The 24,137-nt window shown below is 43.5% G+C and overlaps 1 protein-coding gene across 1 annotated transcript; it reads left to right on the top strand.

Annotated features, from left to right (window-relative positions):
- The first annotated feature begins 1,100 nt into the window (after positions 1-1,100).
- On the top strand, positions 1,101-6,865 carry PSMB5 (proteasome 20S subunit beta 5). The gene is made up of 3 exons (XM_036243927.1): positions 1,101-1,314; positions 2,295-2,601; positions 6,375-6,865. The coding sequence occupies exons 1-3, from the start codon at positions 1,117-1,119 to the stop codon at positions 6,659-6,661; spliced, it is 792 nt and encodes a 263-aa protein (XP_036099820.1). The 5' UTR covers positions 1,101-1,116; the 3' UTR covers positions 6,662-6,865.
- The last annotated feature ends 17,272 nt before the right edge of the window (positions 6,866-24,137 follow it).

Raw genomic sequence — 24,137 nt, 5'->3', positions numbered from 1 at the left:
CAGAATTCAGATACTGATGGTGGTTGCTGCTGGAATCCAACAAGGAAAGCCAGACACTGATTTCATAAAACCATAAAGCAAGAGGCAACATTTCATACCTTTGACCACTTCCTTGCTTGTTATGGTTCCCAAAAGGTTTGAAAACTGAAGATGGTAGAAAGAGGGAGAGACAATGAAACATAGTGCATTCCTGAATAAAGAGCTTATCTTGGCAACCTTCAGTTAGAGAACCTCTAGGTAAATCTCCCATGCCCCCCCACCCCGCTTTTTTTTTTCTCTTGATATGGAGCCCCAACTCTCCCCTAGCCTCTGAGATGGTAAAAGACTCAGTTATTCTGGAGATGAAGTAAGAATCTAGCTTGTGGATTAACTAGGCCTTTTGCTTTTCCTTCTTCATTCTTCTATCTGCCTTTGGGGCACATCATTACTTATTAGCATTTCCACCAGAGGGTGGGCGTAAAGAGAATACTGAATCTTAAAAATTAGTTACTGCTAGAGAAAGTGGGTAGTGTGGTGATTAACGCTATCAAACAAAAGATATAGCACTTTTATTTTGCTGCGCTTTTATCACAAGCAAATGTGGTTTAACTAACTTCATAGGAAAATGACCTCAGAGTAGATCATTATTTTATCCGGTAAAACAAAGTGGCAATTCCAGCCGCCTTAATAGGGTGCTGAAGCAGTAGAGATGTAAAGCGGTGTTTGGACACCTGGCTGGGCGGGGACAACTTACAGTTAAGGTTTCAGAACCAATTTTTAACCAGTCACGCCCTTCTCAAAGATGGCCGGCCTCACTTCCCTCACTCAGCATGGACGTTTCCGATCGCTTCCTAGACATTTGAGATTAATCTAATCCAGCACTGCTTGCATGACAAAACCTAAAATGGTAGGCATATCCCTTTAGAATTTAAGGATAGTGAAGCCATTTATTTATTTTTTCCCGGTCGGCTAAAATGTTCCCTTGCGTCGAGCTCTTGTTTTTGGAGGCGTGGTTGCCAGGAGTTAAAATGGCTTCTTCCTGCGATTTAATAGGAAGTGAAGCTGTGACGGCAAGGCGTTGCCCGGCCGCTATCTGCTAGGCGTTCCCGGAGGCGGTTCCTTTTGCCCTTACTAGTCATGGCGCTGGCCAGTGTGTTGGAGAGCTCGCTACCGGTGAACCGGCCAGGGTTTTTCGGACTCGGAGGTCGTGCAGATCTGTCGGACCTGGGTCCAGGTAGTCCCAGTGATGAGCTGAACCTGGCCGCGCCCAGCTGGGGTGCCCCAGAGGAGCCGAGAATCGAAATACTTCATGGAACCACCACCCTGGCCTTCAAGGTGCGAACCCAGCAGCCGAGCCGGACTGAACCCCGCGCGCCCGCGCCCTTCCCGGACCGAAGCCCACAGTGGCCGCGGCCACGAAACCCAAGCGAAGGCTCAGGCCTCTCGTCCGGACCCCGGTGGCTTTGCTGTCTCATTGCCCCGGGAGGCCTCGGTTCTCGCGCTGGCCGGAAGGGGTGGCGGTGGGGCGGGGGATAAGAGGGAGAAAGAACCCGAGGCAGCTTGGGTCATTCCCAGGCGACGTCAGGCAGCTTCTTTCCAGAAAAGGGGAGGCTGCAGCAACAAGGAACTTCCTTAAAGGAAAGGCAGTTGTAACCACCAAAGGTTTTGGAAATTGGCTCTTCTTCTAGGCGAGGGTAACCAAAGCGCTATGACAAGGGGGGAATCTTGGGAAGCAGCTCTGTGCTAGGAGCCAGGCTAGAGGGATTCCTGGCCCAGCTTTGCAATAACTAGCTCTACGATCTTGAGCAAGTCAATCTATCTCATTAAAGCTGTTTGCTCATCCATAAAAGCAAAAGAAATACTGTTTATACCTATGTCACGGTATTGATGTGAAGCTCAAGTGACATTAATATGTGGAAAGGTATATGGCAGCGATTTTAAACCTTTTCATCTCATGGTACACATAAACTACTAAAATTCTGCAGCACACCAAAAAATATAATTTTTGTCGATCTGACCAAAAAAATAGGTATAATTTTGATTCGTTCATACCGGATGGCTATTGTGTTAACTGTTGTCATACTTTTATTTGACAGTCTAAGGGAAGAGAGGTCAGTCAGTGCCCCTGACTAAATAGGTATTGTATGTTTCAAAAATTCTTGTGACACACCGGTTGCAAATTGCTGGTGTATTGTGAAGTATAAACAGATAGAGAAAGAGATGTTCTGGGTTTGCATTGATGCAAAAAGAAATGTCAAAAAGATGTTTTTATGGTCTGATGTGGCCTGTTTTATGTTTTCCTTTGATCTTAACAGTTTCAACATGGAGTCATTGTTGCAGCGGACTCCCGGGCCACAGCAGGTGCCTACATTGCCTCCCAGACAGTAAAGAAGGTGATAGAGATCAACCCCTACCTGCTAGGCACCATGGCGGGGGGCGCAGCAGACTGCAGTTTCTGGGAGCGGCTGTTGGCTCGGCAGTGTCGAATCTATGAGCTTCGAAACAAGGAACGCATCTCAGTAGCAGCTGCCTCCAAGCTGCTCGCCAACATGGTGTATCAGTATAAAGGCATGGGGCTGTCCATGGGCACCATGATCTGTGGCTGGGATAAGAGAGGCCCTGGTGAGTTAAGCTTCAACCACATAATTCTTGGGCTGACACTACAGGGAGGAGGGGTTGGATGAACAGATGAGTGAAAGAAAAGGCTTTAGATCATTGCTGAGGATGGTTGATTACTTTCTCAACCCTTCTCTTTGTTAAAGAATGACACTGTAGTGTACAAAAGGGCATGGAGTTAGACCAGCTGTTTCACTAACTACCCATGTGACCTTGGGTTGCTTATTTTCTCAGTTATCTGTTTCATCATCTGTTATGTTGGTTAAATGAGGTAATATACACAAAACATGTCGTTTCTGGCACACAATGTTTTTGCTTCTATTTTGTCTCCCATAAAATAATAAGACCTACAAAGAGTGTATTTGAGAATTGAAGTGCATAATAATGGACATAAAACTCTAGTCAGGCCCTGGCCAGTTTGGCTCAGTGGTTAGAGCATTGGCCTGCGGTCTGGAGAGATCCAGGTTCGGTTCTCACTAAGGGCATGTACCTCGGTTGCAGTTTTTCCCGGCCCTGGTTGGGTTGTGTGGGTGGCGGCCACTCGATGTGTCCCTTTCACGTCGATGTTTCTCTTTTTCTCTCTCTTCCTCTCTCTCTCTTCCTCTATCTCCCTCCCGCTCTATCTGAACAAAAAATGGAAAAATGTCCTCAGGTGAGGATAAAAAAACAAAAACAAAAAAACTCTAGTCAGTATTATCTAATGTGAGCCACACGTGTGATTTTTTTTCTGATGGATATATTAAAAATGTAAAAAGAAAAAGGTGAAATTAATTTTAACAATTCATTTCATCCAAAATACCTAAAATATTTCCACAAGTGGCATTAGCCTCATTTCAAGTGCTCATTAGCCACATGTGGCTAGTAGCTACCGTATTGGACCCAAAACTCTTAGTGTATAGGAAATAACCACTCAAAAGTTAGTCATTTCTCCTCATTTTTTTCCCCTTTAAGAGTCTTGGGCCTAGAAGGGGCCTTGATGTACATCTTCTTTCCTTGCTTGATATATTCACCCTAGGTCTTGTTCTGTCATCACTGAAAAGAAATTTCTTAGCCTAGTTTCCTTTTCAGTATGTAAAAACTTTGTCAGGAAGTTCAGCCTTATATCTGATATCAGCTCCTTCTCAGCCAATTTAGAATGTTCCTATAGTCAAGCTGGAATACAGCTAGTGACTTTCTGTGTAATTTTCCCCCTTGATGCTTAAAAATAGTTCTTTTTTCCTCCTATTGTTTTTGCTTTGTTCATTTATCTGCTTACTAAATGCCTAGTGTTCCTCTGTCAAACATCTATGGATACCACCACTTTTTCACTTTGGAGAATTGCTCCTCAATGAAGGATGAATGAGGAGATGAAAAGATATGAGAAGAGCTCAGTTTGTAACTTTGGAAATTGAGTCATTTTTCTCTTGAAAGGTGTGAAAGAACGGCTGTATGTGTGGTCCAGGGAAGCATCTTGGAAATGCCGCTTTGAACCCTTAGCTACTTGGTTTGTTATAGGTGATGGAAATAGTGTGAGTGTACAGAAGCTGGCTAGCAAGAAAAACGTAGGAAGCTAGAGCATAACTTAAATTGTACCTTCTCAAAGCCCTCCTAACAACCTGTCCCATTCAGGATGAGTCAGCTCTTTGCTTCAAGAAGCAGACTGAGAAGGGATTACAAATTACTTAATACAAGGCTGAATGAGATGAATACTATTTTTTAAAGAACCAATAAAATGCTGAAGGATTTTTGAGGAGGAGGGGATTACTTCTGATGGGAAGAGTTGAGGAAGACTTCATGGATAGGTTGCAGTTGTCCAAGATGTGACAAGGAGAGGATGGAAACAATGAACTAAGGAAAGGAGAAGCTTGAAGTTTTGTGGAGAGTAACTAGAAGTCCAGTTTCACTGGAACTAAAGGTATTGAAAAGTAGTGATCCATAAAGCCAGAAAGGTAAGCTGGAACCAGATGGTGAGCAAACTAAGCAAGGCAGTAGGACTGAGGAGGAAATAAATTAGGGTAGCCATTAGAACCAGCTGAACCTGAAAATTGATAAGGGCAGTGGTTCTCAACCTGGCTTTCATTAGATTACCTGAAGAACTTAAAAAAACCCTGTGCTGATCCCCCACCCTAGACCTATTGAAAAAGAACACCTGGATTAAATCCTAGACATCTTTTTTAAAAGCTTCTTTAGATGATTCTAATGCACAATAAGAGTTGAGAACCACTAAAATAGGAAAAAGATTAGTGAAACCATTGGCAGAATTTGAAATTACAGGAAGAATTGTGTCTTGGTGGGGCATAAGAGAGATGAGTTTGGTAGGTAATAGAGAACTGTTGATAGTATTTGAGGAAAGGATGTTTGAATCTGAACTTAGTGACAAAGGCAGTTGGAATTGATACAAATTTTATAAAAATCTTTGTCTAAATTTTCAGCTATACCAGAGGTCAGCCAACTTTTTCATAAAGGGCCAAGTAATAAATATTTTAGGCTTTCAGTCAATATGGTCTTTGTCTCAACTACTTAACTCTCCTGTTTTAGCACAAAAGCAGTTACAAATAGTCTGCACAGCCCTGGCCAGTTGGGCTCAGCGATTGGAGCATCGGCCTGCGGACCAGAGAGTCCCGGGTTGGGTTCCCGCTAGAGGCATATACCAAAAATAATAATAATAATAATGATATGTACATAAGTGAGTGTGGCTGTGTTCCAATAAAACTTTATTTACAAAAACAAGCAGTGAACCTGGCCAACCCTTGATCTATACCAGCGCTGTGTAATAGAAATAAAATGTGAGCCACACATGTAATTATTCTTTTTTTCTTTATTGATTTTAGAGAGAGGAAGGAAGAGGGAGAGATAGAGACATCGGTGAGAGAGAACATTGATTGGCTGCCTTCTGCTTGCCCTCCACTGGGGATCAGGCCCACAATCTGGGCATGTGCCCTGCATAGGAATCGAACTGGTGACCTCTTGGTGCATGGGTTGATGCTCAACCACTGAGCCATATCAGCCGGGCCATACGTGTAATTTTTAAAAATATATTTTTAATTGATTTTTTTTAGATAGAGAGGAGGGAGAGGGAAAGAGAGATAGAAACATTGATGAGAGAGAAACATTGATCATCTGCCTTCTGCACACCCCATACTGGCGATTGAGCCCGCAACTTGGGCATGTGCCCCGACTGGGAATCAAACTGGGACATCACCAGTCACATGTGGCTAGTGGCTACTACATTGGACAGTGCAGGTCTTTACAATATGATTTGAACCTCTAGGCTTTATGCTCTACTGTGTGATATATGTCTTGTGCCCCAGATAGTTTAAACTTTGAGGGCTAGGATTCTTTTAAATATTATTTTCCACAGAAGTTCTGTGCTTTAAACCTAAGTCATTTGAATTATACTTGCTTTTTTTTATTGTACAGAGAGGACAGACAGGGCAGTTACTACAATGTGAGGTGAGATGGGTTGGTATGTTGTAGAATCCTGAGATCTTAATATTTAATTTGATTCCTTGGGCTTTTTTTTTTTTAAGTAATTTTATAATAGTGTTTTTTTTCCCTTGTACTTCTGTTGGTCTCCCTTGGATTTAAAGAGTGATGATGATCGCCCTGGCCTGTTTGGCTCAGTGGTTGGAGTGTTGGCCTGCAGACCAGCGAGTCCTGGGTTTGATTCCTACTAGGGGCATATACCAAAAAAAAAAAAAAAAAAGAATGATGATGATCTGTTGCCTTAGAGAGTGAATTAGATGTCAAAAGGGGTGGTCAATTTGTTTGTTTTCTGCTAACCTCATCTCTCTTTCTAGGCCTCTACTACGTGGACAGTGAAGGAAATCGGATCTCGGGGGTAACCTTCTCTGTAGGTTCTGGCTCTGTGTATGCATATGGGGTCATGGATCGGGGTTACTCCTATGACCTAGAGGTGGAAGAGGCCTATGATCTGGCCCGTCGAGCCATCTACCAAGCCACCTATAGAGATGCCTATTCAGGAGGCTCCGTTAACCTCTATCATGTCCGTGAGGATGGCTGGATCCGAGTCTCCAGTGATAACGTAGCTGATCTACATGAAAAGTACAGTGGATCTACCCCCTGAAGGAGGGTGGATGTAGTGCTTGCGTTTCTTAGGGTGACTGTTGTTGGTAATATGGGTACAGTTCCCCATTCTATAATGGAGGGGTTCCAAATTGTATCGATTGTTTTTTAAGCTCTGGGGCATTGACAATTGTTAATGAGTTGCTGCAGAGATGATGGTTGGTTTTCCTTTCTTTGGATGTTAACATTACACTACTCGACCTCAGCCTGTGTTATGTCTTTTTTTCATACTGTCCCTCCTCCAAGCACTTTACAGTCAAATAAGCCAGGATAGTGGGAGGGAAGTGACTGTAATTACAGTAAACAGTGGTGTGAAGACAGTGTCTGGTGAATACATTAATGTCCCCACTCATGAAGCTAATGACAAAGGGGGAGGAGGGAGAGACTTCCCGATTCCGTTTGCAAAGAGATGAAAAGTTGATGAGGTGGAAAGATGCACAGGGCTGTACCGGCAGAGCTGCAGAGGAAAGGCTCACCCTGTGGTGGGGGAGGGTGGATTGATGTTACATGCAGAGCAGAAAAGCGAAGAAGGTAAATCTTGAATCTTAAACCAATTAGGAAGGCTTGGACCCTGGGAAAGAAGACCAAAAGGTGAATACGGAAGCAATAGTGACCACATGCTTGGTAGCCCTCCAGTGTGTGTATGTGTTGGGGACAGAGAGGGATAATGGTGGCTTATATCCTCCTGGGCAGGAAGCAGCATAAAAGTGTCACTGGAACATTTGGGTGGGGAAGAGGCCCTGATGAGAGCAGAGAGATGGCTGATTTATCACGCCCAGCACTGAGGGGGTTCCCAAGCTATGGTGGCAGCAGATGGCAAGGCCTTATGTTAAAGAGAAGACAGACATAGGGAAGGTGGAGGTTGACGGGAGAAACCTTTAAAAAATGGGAGAAGAAGGCATAAACAATACTGCTTTGTATTTAGTTAGCAAGAATGAAGAAAGTGGTTGATGAGGGTGACAACTCAGTGTCATGTTTTGAGATGGGTTGGGAGGGGTCATTCATAGAAATAGAGGGGTAAGGCCGCCTCCCCATGCTGTGGCTACCTTCCCTTACACTTTCCCTTCCCCCTCAGCCTGTGCAGTCAGTCGCCTTGTTGATTGATGAGGGCTGTTCAGGAACTGATCAAGGTTTGTTAATTCCATTTGTCAAATGCAGGGAAATTGGGAATTAGTGAGATTGGAGAGGTAGTTTGGAAAACAAATGATTCTTGAGCCTAAGGAGATTCATCTTGCTGAAAGGTGTCCCAGGAGCCCCTGGAGTCAGGGAGCTGCTCGTGTGGACCTGGACCTACTCTGCAGGCGAAACAAGGAGAAACTATTGGCCAACGGTGAGCTGTGTGAGAGGTAGAGGTACAGTCACCCTCCTCTCACTTAGGACACTGGTTTGCAGATCTTTTTAAAAATTAGAACCTTTCTTGCCCTGGCCTGTGTAGTTCAGTGGTTAGAGTGTCGGCTTATGCACTGAAGGGTCGAAGGTTTGATTCCCAGTCAAGGGCTTGTGCCTTGGTTGCAGGTTCGATTCCTGGCCTCGGTAGGGGCACGTGCAGGAGGCAACCAATTGATGTATCTTTCTCACATTATGTTTCTCTCTCCCCCTCCCTCCCTCCTTTCCACTCTGTTGAAAACCAATGGAAAAAATATCCTCGGGTGAGAATTAACAACAAAAATTAGAACATTCCTTTAAAAAGCAACTCTTGCCCTGGCTGGTTTGGCTCAGCAGTTAGAGTGTTGACTCATGTACCAAAGGGTCATGGGTTTGATTCCCAGTCAAGGACACCTACCTTGGTTGCAGGTTTGATCCCTAGCCCCGGTCAGGGTCGAGCAGGAGGCAACCAATTGATGTGTCTCTGTTCCCCCTCTCCTTCCCTCCCTTCCACTCTATCTAAAAAAAAAAAAAATCAATGGGAAAATGTCCTTGGGTGAGGATTAACAACAATAATAACAAAAAGAACTCTTATGAAAAATTCTAACATTTAAAATAAATCAAATTGAAATAGAGCTGGGTCCAGAGCCTCAACCACTGAGCTTCCCCCTCCCTGGAGCCACTTCCCACAATATCCCTTTTCCACCCTGGCCCCCCTACACATACATACTCCCTGGCACTTCTTGGAGCCCCAAGGAACACAATGTGGTTTTTTTAAAATCCTCACTTGAGGACATTTTTGCGTTTATCTTCAGATAGAGTAGGAGGGAGAGAGAGAGAGAAACATCAATGTGAGAGGGACACATCAAGTGGCTGGCACCACATGACCCTTGGGGTCGGGGACAACTGCAACCAAGGCACGTGCCCTTAGTGGGAAGCGAACCCGGGGCTCTGGTCTGCAGGCCGATGCTCTAACCACCCAGCCAGACCGGCCAGGGCACGATGTGTTTTTTTTTAATCCTCAGCAGAGTATATATTTTTCACTGTAGAGTAAGAAAGAGAAACAGACATCGATGTGAGGGAGAAACATTGATCGGTTAACTCACACACGTGCCCAGACTGGAAATCGAACCTGTGACCCTTCAGTGCATGGGACAGTGCTCTAACCACTGATCCACTGGCCAGGACCTAAGGAACACAATTTGGAAACAACTGCCCTGGGAAATAACCTTGAGGATAGAAAGAACATTGAAGATTGGAATTCTTTTACATGACCCCAGAGAGCATAAGACTCCCTCGGCTCTTAGTGCATGAATGAAAAGCTAGTCTGGAGAGAAGAGATGGTCTTGAAGCAATGCTGCCTTTGCCCTGTTTCTGTCTAATGCTTGGTTTTGGCAGTGGTTTGGTTATTTATTTTTATTTTTAAATTTTTTTTTCTTTTATTGATTTTAGAGAGAGAAGAAGGAAGAGGGAGAGAGAGAAAGAAACATCAATGTGAGAGAGGCAGAGACATTGATGTGAGACAGACACTTTGATGTGAGAGAGACACATCGAGTGCTGCCACCCACACGACCCCAACTGGGGCTGGGGACAAACTGTAACCAAGGTACATACTCTAAGCAGGAACCGAACCTGGGTCTCTCTAGTTCGCAGGCCGATGCTCTAACCTCTGAGCCAAACAGGCCAGGGCTGGTTTGGCTGTTTAATGTGGACACCTATTCTTCACCAGCTGAGTCCTTATGTTTAGGCAAGAAAATGCATAATCCCATGTTCCATTCTAGCATATCCCCATTTCTGTCCTCTCCTGGATCTTGGATAAAAGCAAGACTCAGTGGAAGAGGTCCATCTGTGGTAGGTTTTTTTGGAAAGAAGAGCAGAAGTGGAGGAAAACTGCAAGACTCTAGGCCCAGTGCTATCCCCTGTGTGCAGCGTGGCTCCTTGCAACTGGAGACTGGTGGGACGTTGGCTCTGCAGCAATGTCGTATGCCTCTGCTTGTGTGGGATGATGGATGCCACATAGGGTTGGAGAGATGCTGTTGAGTGGAGTGTACCAGTTCAGGGACTCCCATTAGATTCAATTTCCCAATGCAGTCCTCTTGACAAAGGATGATGGAAAAGAAATTACCTTAAATAGCTGGAAGATTAATTTCTCTCAGCAGTTCCTAGGCGTCCAAGGGACAGGGCTCTTTAAGTGATGCCTGACAATTTCTCCTCCTTCCATAGACAGCACAGTAACACCAAAATCTACCTCCTCATACTGATGGGACTAATCTGATTAGGTAGGGAGCAACACTCCTAGAGGCCCTGTGCTTTCTCTTGCTGGCAGGGATGCTGTGGGGTTGAAGGCAGATGCGCCCTATAGCATCTCCACACCAGGCAAGGGAGAGCTGTGGGCAATAGCAGTGCACTGCTGGGTGAGTGGAATGTTCATGAGGAAAGGTGAAAGGCAGGTGAGGACATGGGGAGGGGGAGGAAGGGCACAGTGAAAGCAAATCAGGGACTGAAGCATAATAGTTACTGAGTGTTCCCTCTTTAGGCAAAACCAGAAGGTCAACGTCTCTTGATATCCTCCTCAGCTAGCAAATGAGAAAACTGTCAAAGCTATTTGGGGAGTGGAAGGTTATATCCTTTGAGGGGAAATAAAACAACGGAGTTATTCTGGTCCACAGATTCTATGTGGTCTGTCTGTTAGGAAAGAGAAGCAAGAGGCGGGATGAAAAGGGAGGAAGGTGAAAAAAAGTGGAGGGAAATGGGGGAGCATGTCCCTTGTCTCGGAAGGAAAGAGGATGATTGGGTCAACGAAGACTTTACATGAGCCTATCTCATTTGGTGAGTACAGTTAGGTTTTTTAAATTTTCTGTTATTTTTGTTCTAATAGAAGAGCCCCTCTTGCCAGGGCTATAGCAGAAAATTTAGGTAATTTGAAACTGACCAGCAACAGTGACTTCAAGATATGATTAAGTGTTTCATGATTTAAAATATATGTATATTGCCCTGGCCGGTTTGGCTCAGCGGTTAAAGCGTCGGCCTGCGGTCCTGAGAGACCCGGGTTCGGTTCCTGCTAAGGGCGCGTACCTCAGTTGCAGTTTGTCCCCGGCCCTGGTCAGTCGTGCGGGTGGCAGCCACTCGATGTGTTCCTTTCGCATCGATGTTTCTCTCTCTCTCTCTCTCTCTCTCTCTCGCTGGTCCTCTCTCTCCCTCCCACTCTACCTGAAAAATAAATAAATAAAATAAATAAATAAATAAATAAAAAAAATAAAATATATGTATATTGCAACCAAGCATCTCTGCTGTTTTTTATTTGTTTGTTTTGTAAATTCTAATTTCCCTTCAGGAAGCCAGAATCATAGTGGGAAAGCTTTAATTATAGGGAGCAAGAGGAGAGAGCAAACGCAGCAATCAGAACTGCTCGGGTCAGCAGCTGCCGCCACCGCCTGCCTGACCCAGGCTGCGCTCTGTTCCCGCTCCCACCTTGTTCAGCTGACTGCCCAGATCCCTGCAGTGCTCCCAGGCTTGGCCTCAGAGCCAAGTTCTTGCTTCCAGGGGTTATGCCCCACTGAAGCATTTCAATAAAAACCATTTCCAAAATGTCCTGTTCACAGCTGTTAGTGGGTCAGGCAGAAGAAATTCTACCCATGTCAGCTTTTTGGGTTTATTTAACCCAACTCATTTCTCCCTGAAGCTTTTGCCTCTCAGTTAGGTGCCAGACCTAACTTGGTACTTAACACTTTATAGTCTGTATTTAGCTGTCATCAGCCATGACTACCTGACCTAGGTTATTTGATAGGAAATCAGACATCATGGATTCAGTCTTTTCTGATAGCTCTCCCTACTCGCCCCCACCATCCTCTCAGGCTGCCCCTTCTTTCTAATCTCCCTCTGCTTGATTTCATGTTTTCTCTCTGTTCTCTCACTTTATAAAAATTCCCTTTTCTTTCCTCTGCAGAATTTAAATAAAAACCAATCAATCAATAAACCAAGTGCTGCTTATGGACTTTAATGTAACAAGAAAAGGTTATCATTAGCTGCCGGGTACCCAAAAAGCTGGTATTACAGAGGGAAACATAGATAGACTGTGAGAAAGTCAGCTAGAGAGAACAAGAGACAAATGAGAGACAAACAGAAAAGTGACTCATGGACAGCAAGAGTAAGATTGAGCAAAGTGGAGAGGGAGACATGGACATGGCAGAGAAGATGGATGGAGACACTGATGGGCAGAGGTGGACTGTGAAGGGGGGTCAAGGAGTGAGAAGGAGACTCGGAAGGACAGTGATAGAGAGAGTGGGCAGAGAAATAGGAAGGAAGGAAGCGGCTGGAAGCTAATGCACAATGAAACATGTCCCCCTGGAGACAGATAATTTCTCCAGCCATACATAATGAACACGGGCCTCTCTGTGTGTTGCCCCTGTACTGTCACAGTCGCTTAGATTCCACAAGAATTTCTCCATGTCTATACCGCTTGCGCAAGGTTGGAAAGATTTGAGCTCTCTCATAATAACCTCAATCCAGCCAGGCCAAAGACAGATAAGTAGAAATCTCTCTCAGAAGAGGAACAGAGTAAGTGAGTCAGGATCACAGATTCAGTACCTTTTAACATTTTATTTTTAGGTTTATGAGGAGGTCCTCTCTCCGTTCACCTGCAAACCCCCTGACCACGCACCTCACACATCTCTAACACATTCCCTTTTTTCTATACATGCTCAAGGCCAAGGCTGTTCAAAGCAGGGGTGGGGAACGTCCTGCCCGTGGGCCATATAAGGCCCGAGAAATCAATACCATCAACATCACAGGCCTCACCAAATTAGCCTGATCAAATACAGCAGGCTAATTTTTAAGTTGATAATTTTGTATGGCCCTCAAATGATGTTATAAATATCCAAATGTTCCTTGGCAGAAAAAGGGTGCCCCACCCCTGAAAAAGAGGGGGCCACAAACTCCCAGGAAGACAGGAATAACAGGTGCTTCCGGTTGAAGTAAATAAGCAGGAATGTGGGTAAACCACAAGGGACCAAAGTCCCTCAAGGGGATATTTTTGCAACTACTGCAGCTCTTCTCCTAGCCTCGCCTCAATACCATCACTATTCCAGGACATCACATATCCTAAGCTTCCCCTGCACGCAGAGTAATACATAGGCCATTTTTCATAGCAACTCATCTCAAGTGGTCACATACAGTGTTGTCTGACTAGAAGGAATCCACTAAGCACCAGGGTTCTGTTCCAGGGTTCATAATCACCATGTGTCCCTTGAGCCTTGAGCCTGCACTCACAGCTTAATCTAACCACTGGCTGGTTCAGTGGTTAGAGCGTTGGCCTGTGGACCAAAGAGTCTCGGGTTCAGTTTCGGTCAGGGGCATGTACTTCGGTTGTGGTTTGGTCCTGGCCCTGGTTGGGGTCGTGCAGGAGGCAACCAGTCTATGTGTCCCTCTCATGTCAGTGTTTCTCTCTCTCTTCCTCCTTTCCACTCTATCTGAAAATAAGTAGAAAAATATTCTTGAATGAGGATTAAAAAAGAAAAATTATTTTAATCTTTAGAAAAGAAAGCAATGGAGCATTTTAAATCAGAGTAACAGATTAAGCACAGTCCTACATCTCTAAGTACCTCTCAAAGAGAAACAATGTGCATAAAGGTGAGTCAGCCTTGAATGAATAGAGCTCAAGTGTGGTCCTTGACTAGGTTAACAATGTTCCACATCTCACTTATTTTATTTTATTTTTTGTTAATCCTCACCTGAGGATATTTTTCCATTGATTTTTAGAGAGAGGGATTGATTTTTAGAAGGGAGGGAGGGAGGGAAAGAGGGGGGAGAGAGAGAGACATTAATTGGTTGCCTTCTGCACATGCCAAGGATCGAGCCTGCAACCCAGGTACGTGCCCATGGCCAGGAACCGAACCCACGACCCTTTGGTCGGTGGACCAACGCTGTAACCACTGACCCACACTGACCAGGGCTCAACATCTCATTTATTTATTTATTTATTTATTTATTTAAATGTGTTTTTATTGATTTTTTTGTTGTTGTTGTTCAGGTAGAGTGGGAGGGAGAGAGAGGAACAGAGAGAGAGAGAGAAACATCGATGTGAAAGGAACACATCGAGTGGCTGCCACCCGCACGACCGACCAGGGCCGGGGACAAACTGCAACCGAGGTACGCGCCCTTAGCGGGAACCGAACCCAGGTCTCTCAGGACCGCAGGCCGACGCTCTAACCGCTGAGCCAAACCGGCCAGGGCTTTATTGATTTTTTTACAGAGAGGAAGGGCAAGAGATAGAAACATCAATGTGAGAAAGAAACATCAATCGGCTGCCTCCTACACAACTCCCACTCGGGATTGAGTCTGCAACCTGGGCATGTGCCCTGACCGGGAATCGAACCAGGTACTTTCAGTCCATGGGACAATGCTCAATCCACTGAGCCACACTGGCTGGGCTCCACATCTCATTTAAACAGCATTTAGATGTGTGGCATATCCAAGAGCATCTATGTAGGGTCTCTGGTTGTTTCATGATATGTCTGTCTTCCTTTTCAGTTAAGCACTTACTATACTGTACTTTGTTCCCCAATGTCTGGCATGGTACAGGCTACTCAGCAGAGATAATATAATAGATGTACTTTTAAAGAACAAATGAGACTTCCGGTCAGGATGACAGTGTAGGTAAACGCGGTATCACGTCCTCCCACAAGCACATCAAAGTTACAACTAAACCATAGAACAACCATCATTCAAAACCACCTGAAATCAAGCTGTATGGAAGTCCTACAACTACAGAATTAAAGAAGCAGCCACATCGAGACTGGTAGAAGGGACAGAAGCAGACGGGCTGGTCCCACACCCACGTTTGGCGGATAAAAATCAGGAGGATACCTCAGCTGGGAAGGTCCTCCCTGAGGACTCAGGGGTCCCCGTCCCACACCAGGCACCCCGCTCAGGGTTCCAGTGCCAGGAAGAAAAGTCCCCATAACTTCTGGCTGGAAAACCAGTGGGAACTGAGGCTCAGGGAGGCTGAGGCGGCTGGAGCTCCAGGCAGCTCCTCTTAAAGGGCCCGCGCACAGACTTATCGGACTCACTCCCTCTAAGCTTGGAGGGGAGGCAGCTTGGGGGCACCAGAGACATAAGGGAAGAACCGAGCTGTTTGGCATTGAGCAAGGGCTGGAGAGGGGGCTTTCTCCGGGACAGACGTGCTATCAGAGGCCTTTGTTCCTTTGGTGAGCCCTTCCCTGGGGCGGCAGAGAGCTGCCATATTTGGGACTCCAGCAACCTGGCTCACACTGCTTGCCCCACCCTGGTGATTCCCTGAGGCCCCACCCCACCCAACTTTCAGGCCCACCCAAGCTGTTGCCAGTTGCTTAACCATAGGATTGGCCTGTCTTGGATCCTGCTTCAGATTTTCCTAAATTCTTTCAAACAAGCAGCATCTGGTCTCAGCTAGCCCCATACCTCTTGTTAAGTAATACATAGAAACAAACACAGGGAGGCGGCCAAAATGAGGAGACAAAGAAACAGGTCCCAAATGAAAGAACAGAACAAAACCCCAGGAAAAGAACTAAGCGAGCCCTGGCCAGTTTGGCTCAGCGGTTAGAGCGTCGGCCTGCGGTCCGGAGAGACCCCTAAGGGCATGTACTTCAGTTGCAGTTTGTCCCCGGCCCTGGTTGGTTGTGCGGGTGGCCGATGTTTCTCTCTCTCTCTCCCTTCCTCTCTCTCCCTCCACTCTATCAAAAAAAAAAAAAAAAAAAAAAAGAACTAAGCGAAATGGAGATAAGCCACCTAACAGATGCAGAGTTCAAAATACTGCTTATAAGGATGATCAATTAACTTAGTGAGGGCCTCAAGGACCAGTCAGAAATGAAGGATGCACAGTCAGAAATGAGGGTGGCACTAACTGAAATAAAGAATAATTTACACAGATTCAGTAGTAGAGTAGGTAAAGCCAGGAAGCAAACCATTGATTTGGAATATAAGGAAGCAAAAAACACCCAATCAGAACAGCAAAAAGAAAAAAGAATCCAAAAAAATGAGGAGAGTGTAAGGAGCCTCTGGGACAACTTCAAGCGTGCCACCATTTGCATCTTGGGGGTGCCAGAAGGAGAAGAGAGAGAACAAGAAATTGAAAACCTATTTGAAACAATAATGGCAGAAAACTTTCCTAACTTGGTGAAGGAAACAGACATACAAGTCCAGGAAGCACAGAGAGTCCCAAACAAGATGAACCCCAAGAGGCCCACACCAAGACACATCATCATCAAAATGCAAAAGGTTCAAGACAAAGAGAGAATCTTAAAAGCAGCAAGAGAAAAGCAGTTAGTTACCTACAAGGGAGTTCCCATAAGACTGTCAGCTGATTTCTCAAAAGAAACTTTGCAGGACAGAAGGGAGTGGCAAGAAATATTCAAAGCAAGAACCTACAACCAAAATTACTTTATCCTGCAAAGCTGTCATTTAGAATCAATGGCCATATAAAGAGTTTCCCAGACAAGAAAAAGTTAGAGTTCATCACCACCAAACTGTTATTATATGAAATGTTGAAGGGTCTTTTTGAAGAAAAAGATAAAATATATGAATAAACAAAATGGCAATGAATACATATCTATCAACAATTGGATCTAGAAACAAAATGAACAAGCAGAACAGAAACATTCTCATAGATACAGAGAACATTTTGCTGGTTGCCAGATGGGAGGGGGGTTGGGGGAATGGGTGAAAAAGGTGAAGGGATTAAGAGGTACAAATTGGTTGCTAGACTGACAAACCTCAAAGGGAAGAGGGTTGGGGGGTGGGAAGAAATAAACCAAAGAACTTATATGCATAACCAATGGACACAGACAACAGTGTGAGAAAAGGCAGGAGGGGGGTGAGGTGGGGAGGAGGGGGGTCAATGGGGGGAAAATGAGGAATATCTGTAATACATTCAACAATAAAGATAAAATAAATCAATAAATAAAGAACAAATGAATTATTTCACTATAATGTCCTTATTGCAGTGATTCTTACGTTTCTCAGCATTGTGATTCCATATTATTATTGAAGTTTAAGGTGGTATTTGCTGTTTTTTTTTTTTTCTTCTTCCATATTTTGTACAGCTAGAGTGGGAGGGGGAGAGAGAGAGAGAAACATTGATGTGAAAGGGACACATCTAGTGGTTGCCCCACACACGACCCAACCAGAACCGGGGACAAACTGCAACTGAGGTACATGCCCTTAGCGGGAACCAAACCTGGGTCTCTCTGGACCGCAGGTCAACACTCTAACTGCTGAGCCAAACCGACCAGGGCGGTATTTGCTGTTCTTAAACACACTATGGCCCTGGCCAGTGTGGCTTAGTGCACTGAAGGGTCAAGGGTTCAATTTTGGGTCAAGGGCATGTACCTGGGTTGCAGGTTCAATTTCCCAGCCCGGTTTGGCCATGTGCAGGAGGCAACCAATCAATGTGTCTCTCTAACTTTGATGTTTCTCTCCCTCTCTCCCTCCCTTCCACTCTCTCTAATATTCAATGGGGAAAAAAAATATCCTTGAGTGAGGATAAACAAAAAATATTATGAAACAGATTAATTTGACTGAGAGATTGCCAGTTCCATTCTCAGTCAGGGCACATGCCGGTGTTACAGCTCAGTCCCCAGTGTGGGGCATGTAAGAAGCAGCCAATCGATGTTTCTATCTCTCTATCTCTCTCCCTTCCTCTCTATCTAAAAAAATCAATAAAAATATAGTTCAAAAAAATTTGCCCAGCCGGTGTGGCTCAGTGGATTGAGCATCATTCGATGGACTGAGAGGTCCGGGTTCAATTTCTGGTCAGGATACATGTCCGGGTTTTGGGCTCAGTCCCTGGTTGGGGATGTGCAGAAGGCAGCTGATAGATGTTTCTCTTTCACAGATATTTCTTTAAAAAAATTTTTTTTCTTTATTGAGCCACACCAGCTGGGCTCTCATAGATATTTCTCTCTCTCTAAAAAAAAAATAATCAATAAAACATTATATATATATATAATACATTTTTATATATAATACATATATATATAAAATCAGCCAGTGAATGCATAAATAAGTAGAACAACAAATATTGATCTCTCTCTCTCTTTCTCTCTCAAATCACTACATAAAAAATTTAAAAACAGCCCTGGCCGATTCGGCTCAGGGGTTAGACCATCGGCCTGTCGTCCAGAGAGACCGGGGTTTGGTTCCCGCTAGGGGCATGTACCTTGGTTGTAGTTTGTCCCTGGCCCTAATTGGGTCATGCGGGTGGCAGCCATTCGATGTGTCCCTTTCACGTTGATGTTTTTCTCTCTCTCTCTTCCTCTCTCTCCCTCCCGCCATGTCTGAACAAAAAATGGAAAAATGTCCTTGAGTGAGGATAAAAAAAAATTTTTTTTAAACAAAATCATGGAATCCTAAAATCAATTAAAGAATCCAGAGTCCGCCCTGGCCGGTTTGGCTCAGCAGTTAGAGCGTCAACCTGAGGACCAAAGAATCCCAGAGTCCATGATACTATTTCCTTGTCTTGAGAAAGAGCTGACTCTAAATAGCTAAAGCAAAATGTTATTTATTTGTATTTTAATTTTGAATTGTTTCAAGACTTCAGAAAAGTTGAAAAAATAGTACAACAAATACCTATATACCCTTCATATAGGTTCACTAACTGTTATCATTTTGCTACATTTGCTTTATCTCTCTCTATATATATATCCACTTGTTTGTTAATATTTATTTTTACTGAATCAATTGAAGATGTTATAGAAATTATGAAATTTTACTCCTAAATGTTTCTCCTAAGAACTAAGATATTCTCTTACAAAGTCACAATGTCGTTATTACACCAAGAACTTTTATATTGATATAATCATATTATCTATATCCAGTACATATTCAAATTCCCAACTGTCCCAATAATGTTGAATATAGCTTTTTTTTCTCCCTAATTCAGGATTCAATCAAGGTTCACACATCACATTTAATTGTCGTGTCTTTTTAGTTTCCTTCCATTTAAAACCAGCCTTCATATTTGTATGTGTGTCTTTTATGACATGTATACTTTTAATTTTTTTTTTTTTTTTTTTTTATCCTCACCCGAGGACATTTTTGCATTTTTTTGTTCAGACAGAGCGGGAGGGAGAGAGAGGAAGAGAGAGAGAGAGAAACATCGATGTGAAGGGACACATCGAGTGGTTGCCACCCGCACGACCAACCAGGGCCGGGGACAAACTGCAACCGAGGTACGTGCCCGTAGCGGGAACCAAACCCGGGTCTCTCCAGACCACAGGCCGACGCTCTAACCGCTGAGCCAAACTGGCCAGGGCAGACATGTATACTTTTAGAGTACAGGCCACCATGCATCTTGTGCAGTCTGGGTTTGTCTGATTCATTCTTCCCGATGAGATTCAGGTTAGACATTTTTAGCAAGAATATTACCTAGGCGACACTGTATACTTTCCATTGCACACATGAGGAGGCAATGTCAGTTTATTACATTATTGGTGATGGTGTAGTTTGTCTGCTAGATTTCTCTATTGTAAAGGTATGCTTGCCGTTTGTAATTAATTAGTAAACTAATAATAAGTAGAGTGATTATTTGAGATCACGTGGACATTCTATTCTCCCATGATTTTGCACCCATTGGTTTTAGCATCTATTGGTGCTCCTTTCTGAATCAATTTTTACATTGGTGGTTGCCAAACGTTGGTTTTCAAATCGTCATTTCTTCTACATATGTTGGCTGGCAATCTATCTTTCTTCTCCTCCTCTTATTCATCTTCTTCCTTCTTCATTTTTTTTTTCATTTATCTACCTTTAATTTTTTATTTTATTGCATTTTAATTTTTGTATGCATTGTATTTTACTGGTCTTGAAAAAAAAACTTCCCAGCTGTTTATATAATTTATTTTGCATTTCATAATCGGTCAAATTCATAACTTTTAAAAAAATTTATTTTAGAGAAGAGGAAGAAAGAGGTAGAGAGAGATGGAAACATTGATGAGAGAGAACATCAATTGGCTACCTCCTGCATGCCCCCCACTGGGGATTTGGCCCACAACCTGGGTATGTGCCCTGACCAGGAATTGAACCAGCGACTTCTTGGTGCATGGGTCAACACTCAACCACTGAGCCACACCAGTCAGGCAAATTCAGAACTGTTTTCCTTCAGAATCTAATCTGCCCTGCTACAACATAGACTCCTTTCTTCACTCTTTCTTGAGTAGTATTCTGGGCTGCCTGCTGTCTTCCTTCTCTTTTCCTTTGCATTATCTTCCATTATTCTATAACCTCTTTCTAATTTTTCTTTGTTTTTTAAAAAATATTTATTTATTTTATTTTCTAATTACAGTTTACATTCAATATTATTTTGTATTGGTTTCAGGAGTATACATGTAACCTCTCTCATCTCCAAATTTCAGCTGTCTCCGATGCGCAACTCTCCACTATCTCTGAGGACATATTCCCACTGGCTCTAGGATTTCCTTCCACTACTGTTCTAAAATGCTCTCAAGTGTGTTAATGAATAATTGTCAGAAACAGCTTCCCGGCCTTACTCCAGGGGAAGTTAGATTTCACTATTAGGGAGGTCCCTTGGATATCACTGAACAGAAATAGCTTAATATAAAGAGATCTGCTTGATTCAAAGCCAAATAAGTAGCTTTTCATTAATCAACAAATCATCTGTAAAACTTAACATTTGAAATTTCAAATGTTTTAAGAGTCCAAAATTGTAACTTTTAGGTGAAAAGGTGCATTTTCTCCCTGTTCTCATTACCTAATAGCACAAAAATGCTTTACTCAAACTTTCTACCAAAGATTCCCCAGTGACCATAGGGGAAATAAAATAAACTTTAAAATAAATGGCTTTTCCAACTTAACTGACCTTTGTAGAAATGGACTCATAATTTTAAAATATATCACAGGAGCCCTGGCTGGTTTGACTTAGCTATTAGAGCATCTGCCCACAGACTGAAGGGACTTGGGTTCTATTCCTGGTCAGGGTTATGTACCTGGGCTGCAGGTTTGATCCCCAGCCTGGGTCAGGGTCATGAGGGAGGCAACCAATCGATATTCCTCTCTCACATCGATCTCTCTCTCTCTCTCTCTCTCTCTCTCCCTCCTCCCTCCCTCTCTCCCTTCCATTCTATCTAAAACTCAATGAACCCTGGCCGGTTTGGCTTAGCAGTTGAAGCATTGGCCTGCGGACCAGAGAGTCCCAGATTCGGTTCCGGCTAGGGACACATACCAAAAAATAAATAAAAATAAAACTCAATGAAAAAATATCCTCAGGTGAGGATTAACAACAGCAACAATACAAAACAAATATATATACCTATATATGTCACAGGAGATGTCGTACGGGGTTTATGAACATTCCATTGATCTTCAGAGGGAAGACAGCTTGACTTTCATGGACTCAGAACAAGAGAGCAAAAGAGGGTAAGACATCAAGATAGAGTGGATTTCAATTTAGGCAGAGATTAGTGAATGTTCAAGAGCACATGTTCTAGCCCTGGCCGGTTTGCCTCAGCGGTTAGAGCGTCGGCCTGTAGTCCTGAAAGACCACTGAGGGCATGTACCTTGGTTGCAGTTTGTCCCCAGCCCTGGTTGGGTTGTGCGGGTGGCAGCCACTCGATGTGTCCCTTTCACGTCAATGTTTCTCTCTCTCTCTTCCTCTCTCTCCTTCCCACTCTATCTGAACAAAAAAAATGGAAAAATGTCCTCGGGTGAGGATAAAAAAAAAAAGCACATGTTCTAGAGTCAGTGGACCTGGATTCAAGTTCTAACTCCACCACTGAATAAGTTTGATTATCTTGAGGTAACTCACCTTCCCTCTCTGAGTCTCAGTTTTCTCATCAATAAAAGAGGCAGTATAATAATACTTATCTCATAGAATGTATTAAATATAGTGCCTGGCATCAAATAAACCCTCAATTATTATAATGTTGATTATAATAATTGTTGTTAACAATTCTGCTTGTCCTTTATCCTAACATTTATGAAAATATACACTTGCACACTTGAGGACATGAGCTGTCCTAGTATATTACTATCAAAAATTAATATTTTCGCCCTGGCCAGTTTGGCTCAGCGGTTAGAGCATCAGCCTGCAGTCCAGAGAGACCTGGGTTCGGTTCCTGCTAAGGGCGCGTACCTCGGTTGCAGTTTGTCCCCGGCCCTGGTTGGTCATGCGGGTGGCAGCCACTCGATGTGTCCCTTTCACATCGATGTTTCTCTCTCTCTCTCTCTCTCCCTCCCACTCTATCTGAACAAAAATGGAAAAATGTTCTCAGGTGAGGATAAAAAAAAATAATAATATTTTCCTAGTGGTTTCCTGGCTGACTTGTATTATTTAAAAAATAATGGAAAGCCCTGGCTGGTTTGGCTCAGCAGTTAGAGCGTCAGCCTGTGGTCCAGAGAGACCTGGGTTCAGTTCCCGCTGGGGGCATGTAACTAGGTTGCAGTTTGTCCCCTGCCCTGGTTGGGTCATGCAGAAGGTAGCCACTCGTTGTGTCCCTTTCACATCGATGTTTCTCTACTCCCCCCCCCCCCATCTGAACAAAAAATGAAAAAATGTCCTTGGGTGAGGATAAATAAATAAATAAATAAATAAAAATAAAAAATAGCCCTGGCCAGTTTGGCTCAGCGGTTGGAGTATTGGCCTGTGGACCAGAGATTCCCGGGTTCGGTTCCCGCTAGGGGCACCTACCAAAAAAATTAAAATAAATAATGGAAAACATGGGGAAGGAAACACAGAGTCTATAACAATTAAGAATATAAACACTGCCACCTCATTTTCATGTAACAGCGAAAGCTGTTGCCTGGGTTGACAGCAACATAAACTAGGGTGATGCTAACGTAGAAATAACACTAAAGGCAACAGGTCTTTCTGCTGAGAACCAGATCCTATCAAGAATCTCCTCAACTTTGAGAACCACAAGTGTATGGAGGACTGACTGACCACCAGTGCTGAAATGTGGGGGCTGAATAAAACAGCTGGCTTGGGGTTTCAAGTCTGCCACCTGTTAGCTATGAGAACTTGTAGCACATTCTCTGATTGTCTCTTGTAAATGGGGATGCCAATAATCTGCCTATTTAACACTGATACAGTCAGATTATCTAATTTCATATAATTTATTTATCATATTCAGTTTTGCTCAATTATCCTGGTAAGGTCCATTATAGTCTTTTTTTTCTGACCCAGATTCAGTCAAGGATCATATTTTGCATTTAGTTATGTCACCTTATTGTCCTTTAATTTAGAACAGTCACCTTTGTGTGTGGCTTCCTTACATTGATACTTTGAAAGTGTTCAGGCCACCTATCTTGTGGAATGTTGTGAGGATGAAATCAGGTAACAATATTTTTTAAGAACTGTGCTCTTGAGCCAGTGGGGTATAGTGGTTAAGAACTTGGATTATAACCCCTGGCTGGTTGGGCTCAGCGGTTGGAGCCTTGGCCTGTGGACCACAGAGTCCAGATTCAGCCCCGGCTAGGGGCACATATCCTCCCCCCCCAAAAAAAAGAACTTGCCCCCCCCACACACAAAAGAACTTGGGTTATAGAGCTAGATTTTTCTGAGTCTAAATCCCACGCTCGCTCTTGTTAGCTGTATAACTTCAGTAAAATTATTATGCATCTCTATGCTTTAATCTCATCTATAAAATGAGGATAATAGTACTATCTACCCACTACTGAGAATATTAAATAAGTAAACATATATAAAGTGTTCACAACAGTCACTTCGCAGTAAGTACTTATCAACTGTTAGTTATTATAGAAGGCAAGTTCTTGTCATGGGATCTGAGTTTCCAAATTTGTGTCTTAGCTAGAAAAAAAATTCACTTATTTAATTATAAATGACTCTTCTTCAGTATTTACTAAATGCCTACAATTATGCCAGCTGGTGCAGTAAGAATAAAAACAAAACAAATTCTGAATAGAAAAAGAAGTTTAAAAGATATGATCTCTGATCTCCAACAGCTTACTACTGTGAAATTAATAAAATATGTGAAACAATGAAGGTAGAGTTAAGTGCTGCTAACCTGAGTAAGCATGAAGTTCACGCGGATAGGAGAACAGAGAAGGAAGTGGTCCGTGGGGAATGAAATAGCTGAAGAAGGGCCAAAAACTGCCTAGTCAGAGAA

Source organism: Molossus molossus, unplaced genomic scaffold (assembly GCF_014108415.1).
Source record: "Molossus molossus isolate mMolMol1 unplaced genomic scaffold, mMolMol1.p scaffold_m16_p_1, whole genome shotgun sequence".
Lineage (NCBI taxonomy): Eukaryota > Metazoa > Chordata > Mammalia > Chiroptera > Molossidae > Molossus > Molossus molossus.
Note: the sequence above shows the minus strand (reverse complement) of the source record. Positions and strands in the feature narration are given on the sequence as shown.

What these genes read in the sequence shown, in the direction of transcription:
- PSMB5 (XM_036243927.1), top strand. Translation starts at nt 1,117, where the DNA reads ATGGCGCTGGCCAGTGTGTTGGAGAGCTCGCTACCGGTGAACCGGCCA. An exon ending in CCACCACCCTGGCCTTCAAG is followed by an intron (nt 1,315 to 2,294) that starts GTGCGAACCCAG and finishes TGATCTTAACAG; the next exon opens with TTTCAACATGGAGTCATTGT. An exon ending in CTGGGATAAGAGAGGCCCTG is followed by an intron (nt 2,602 to 6,374) that starts GTGAGTTAAGCT and finishes CTCTCTTTCTAG; the next exon opens with GCCTCTACTACGTGGACAGT.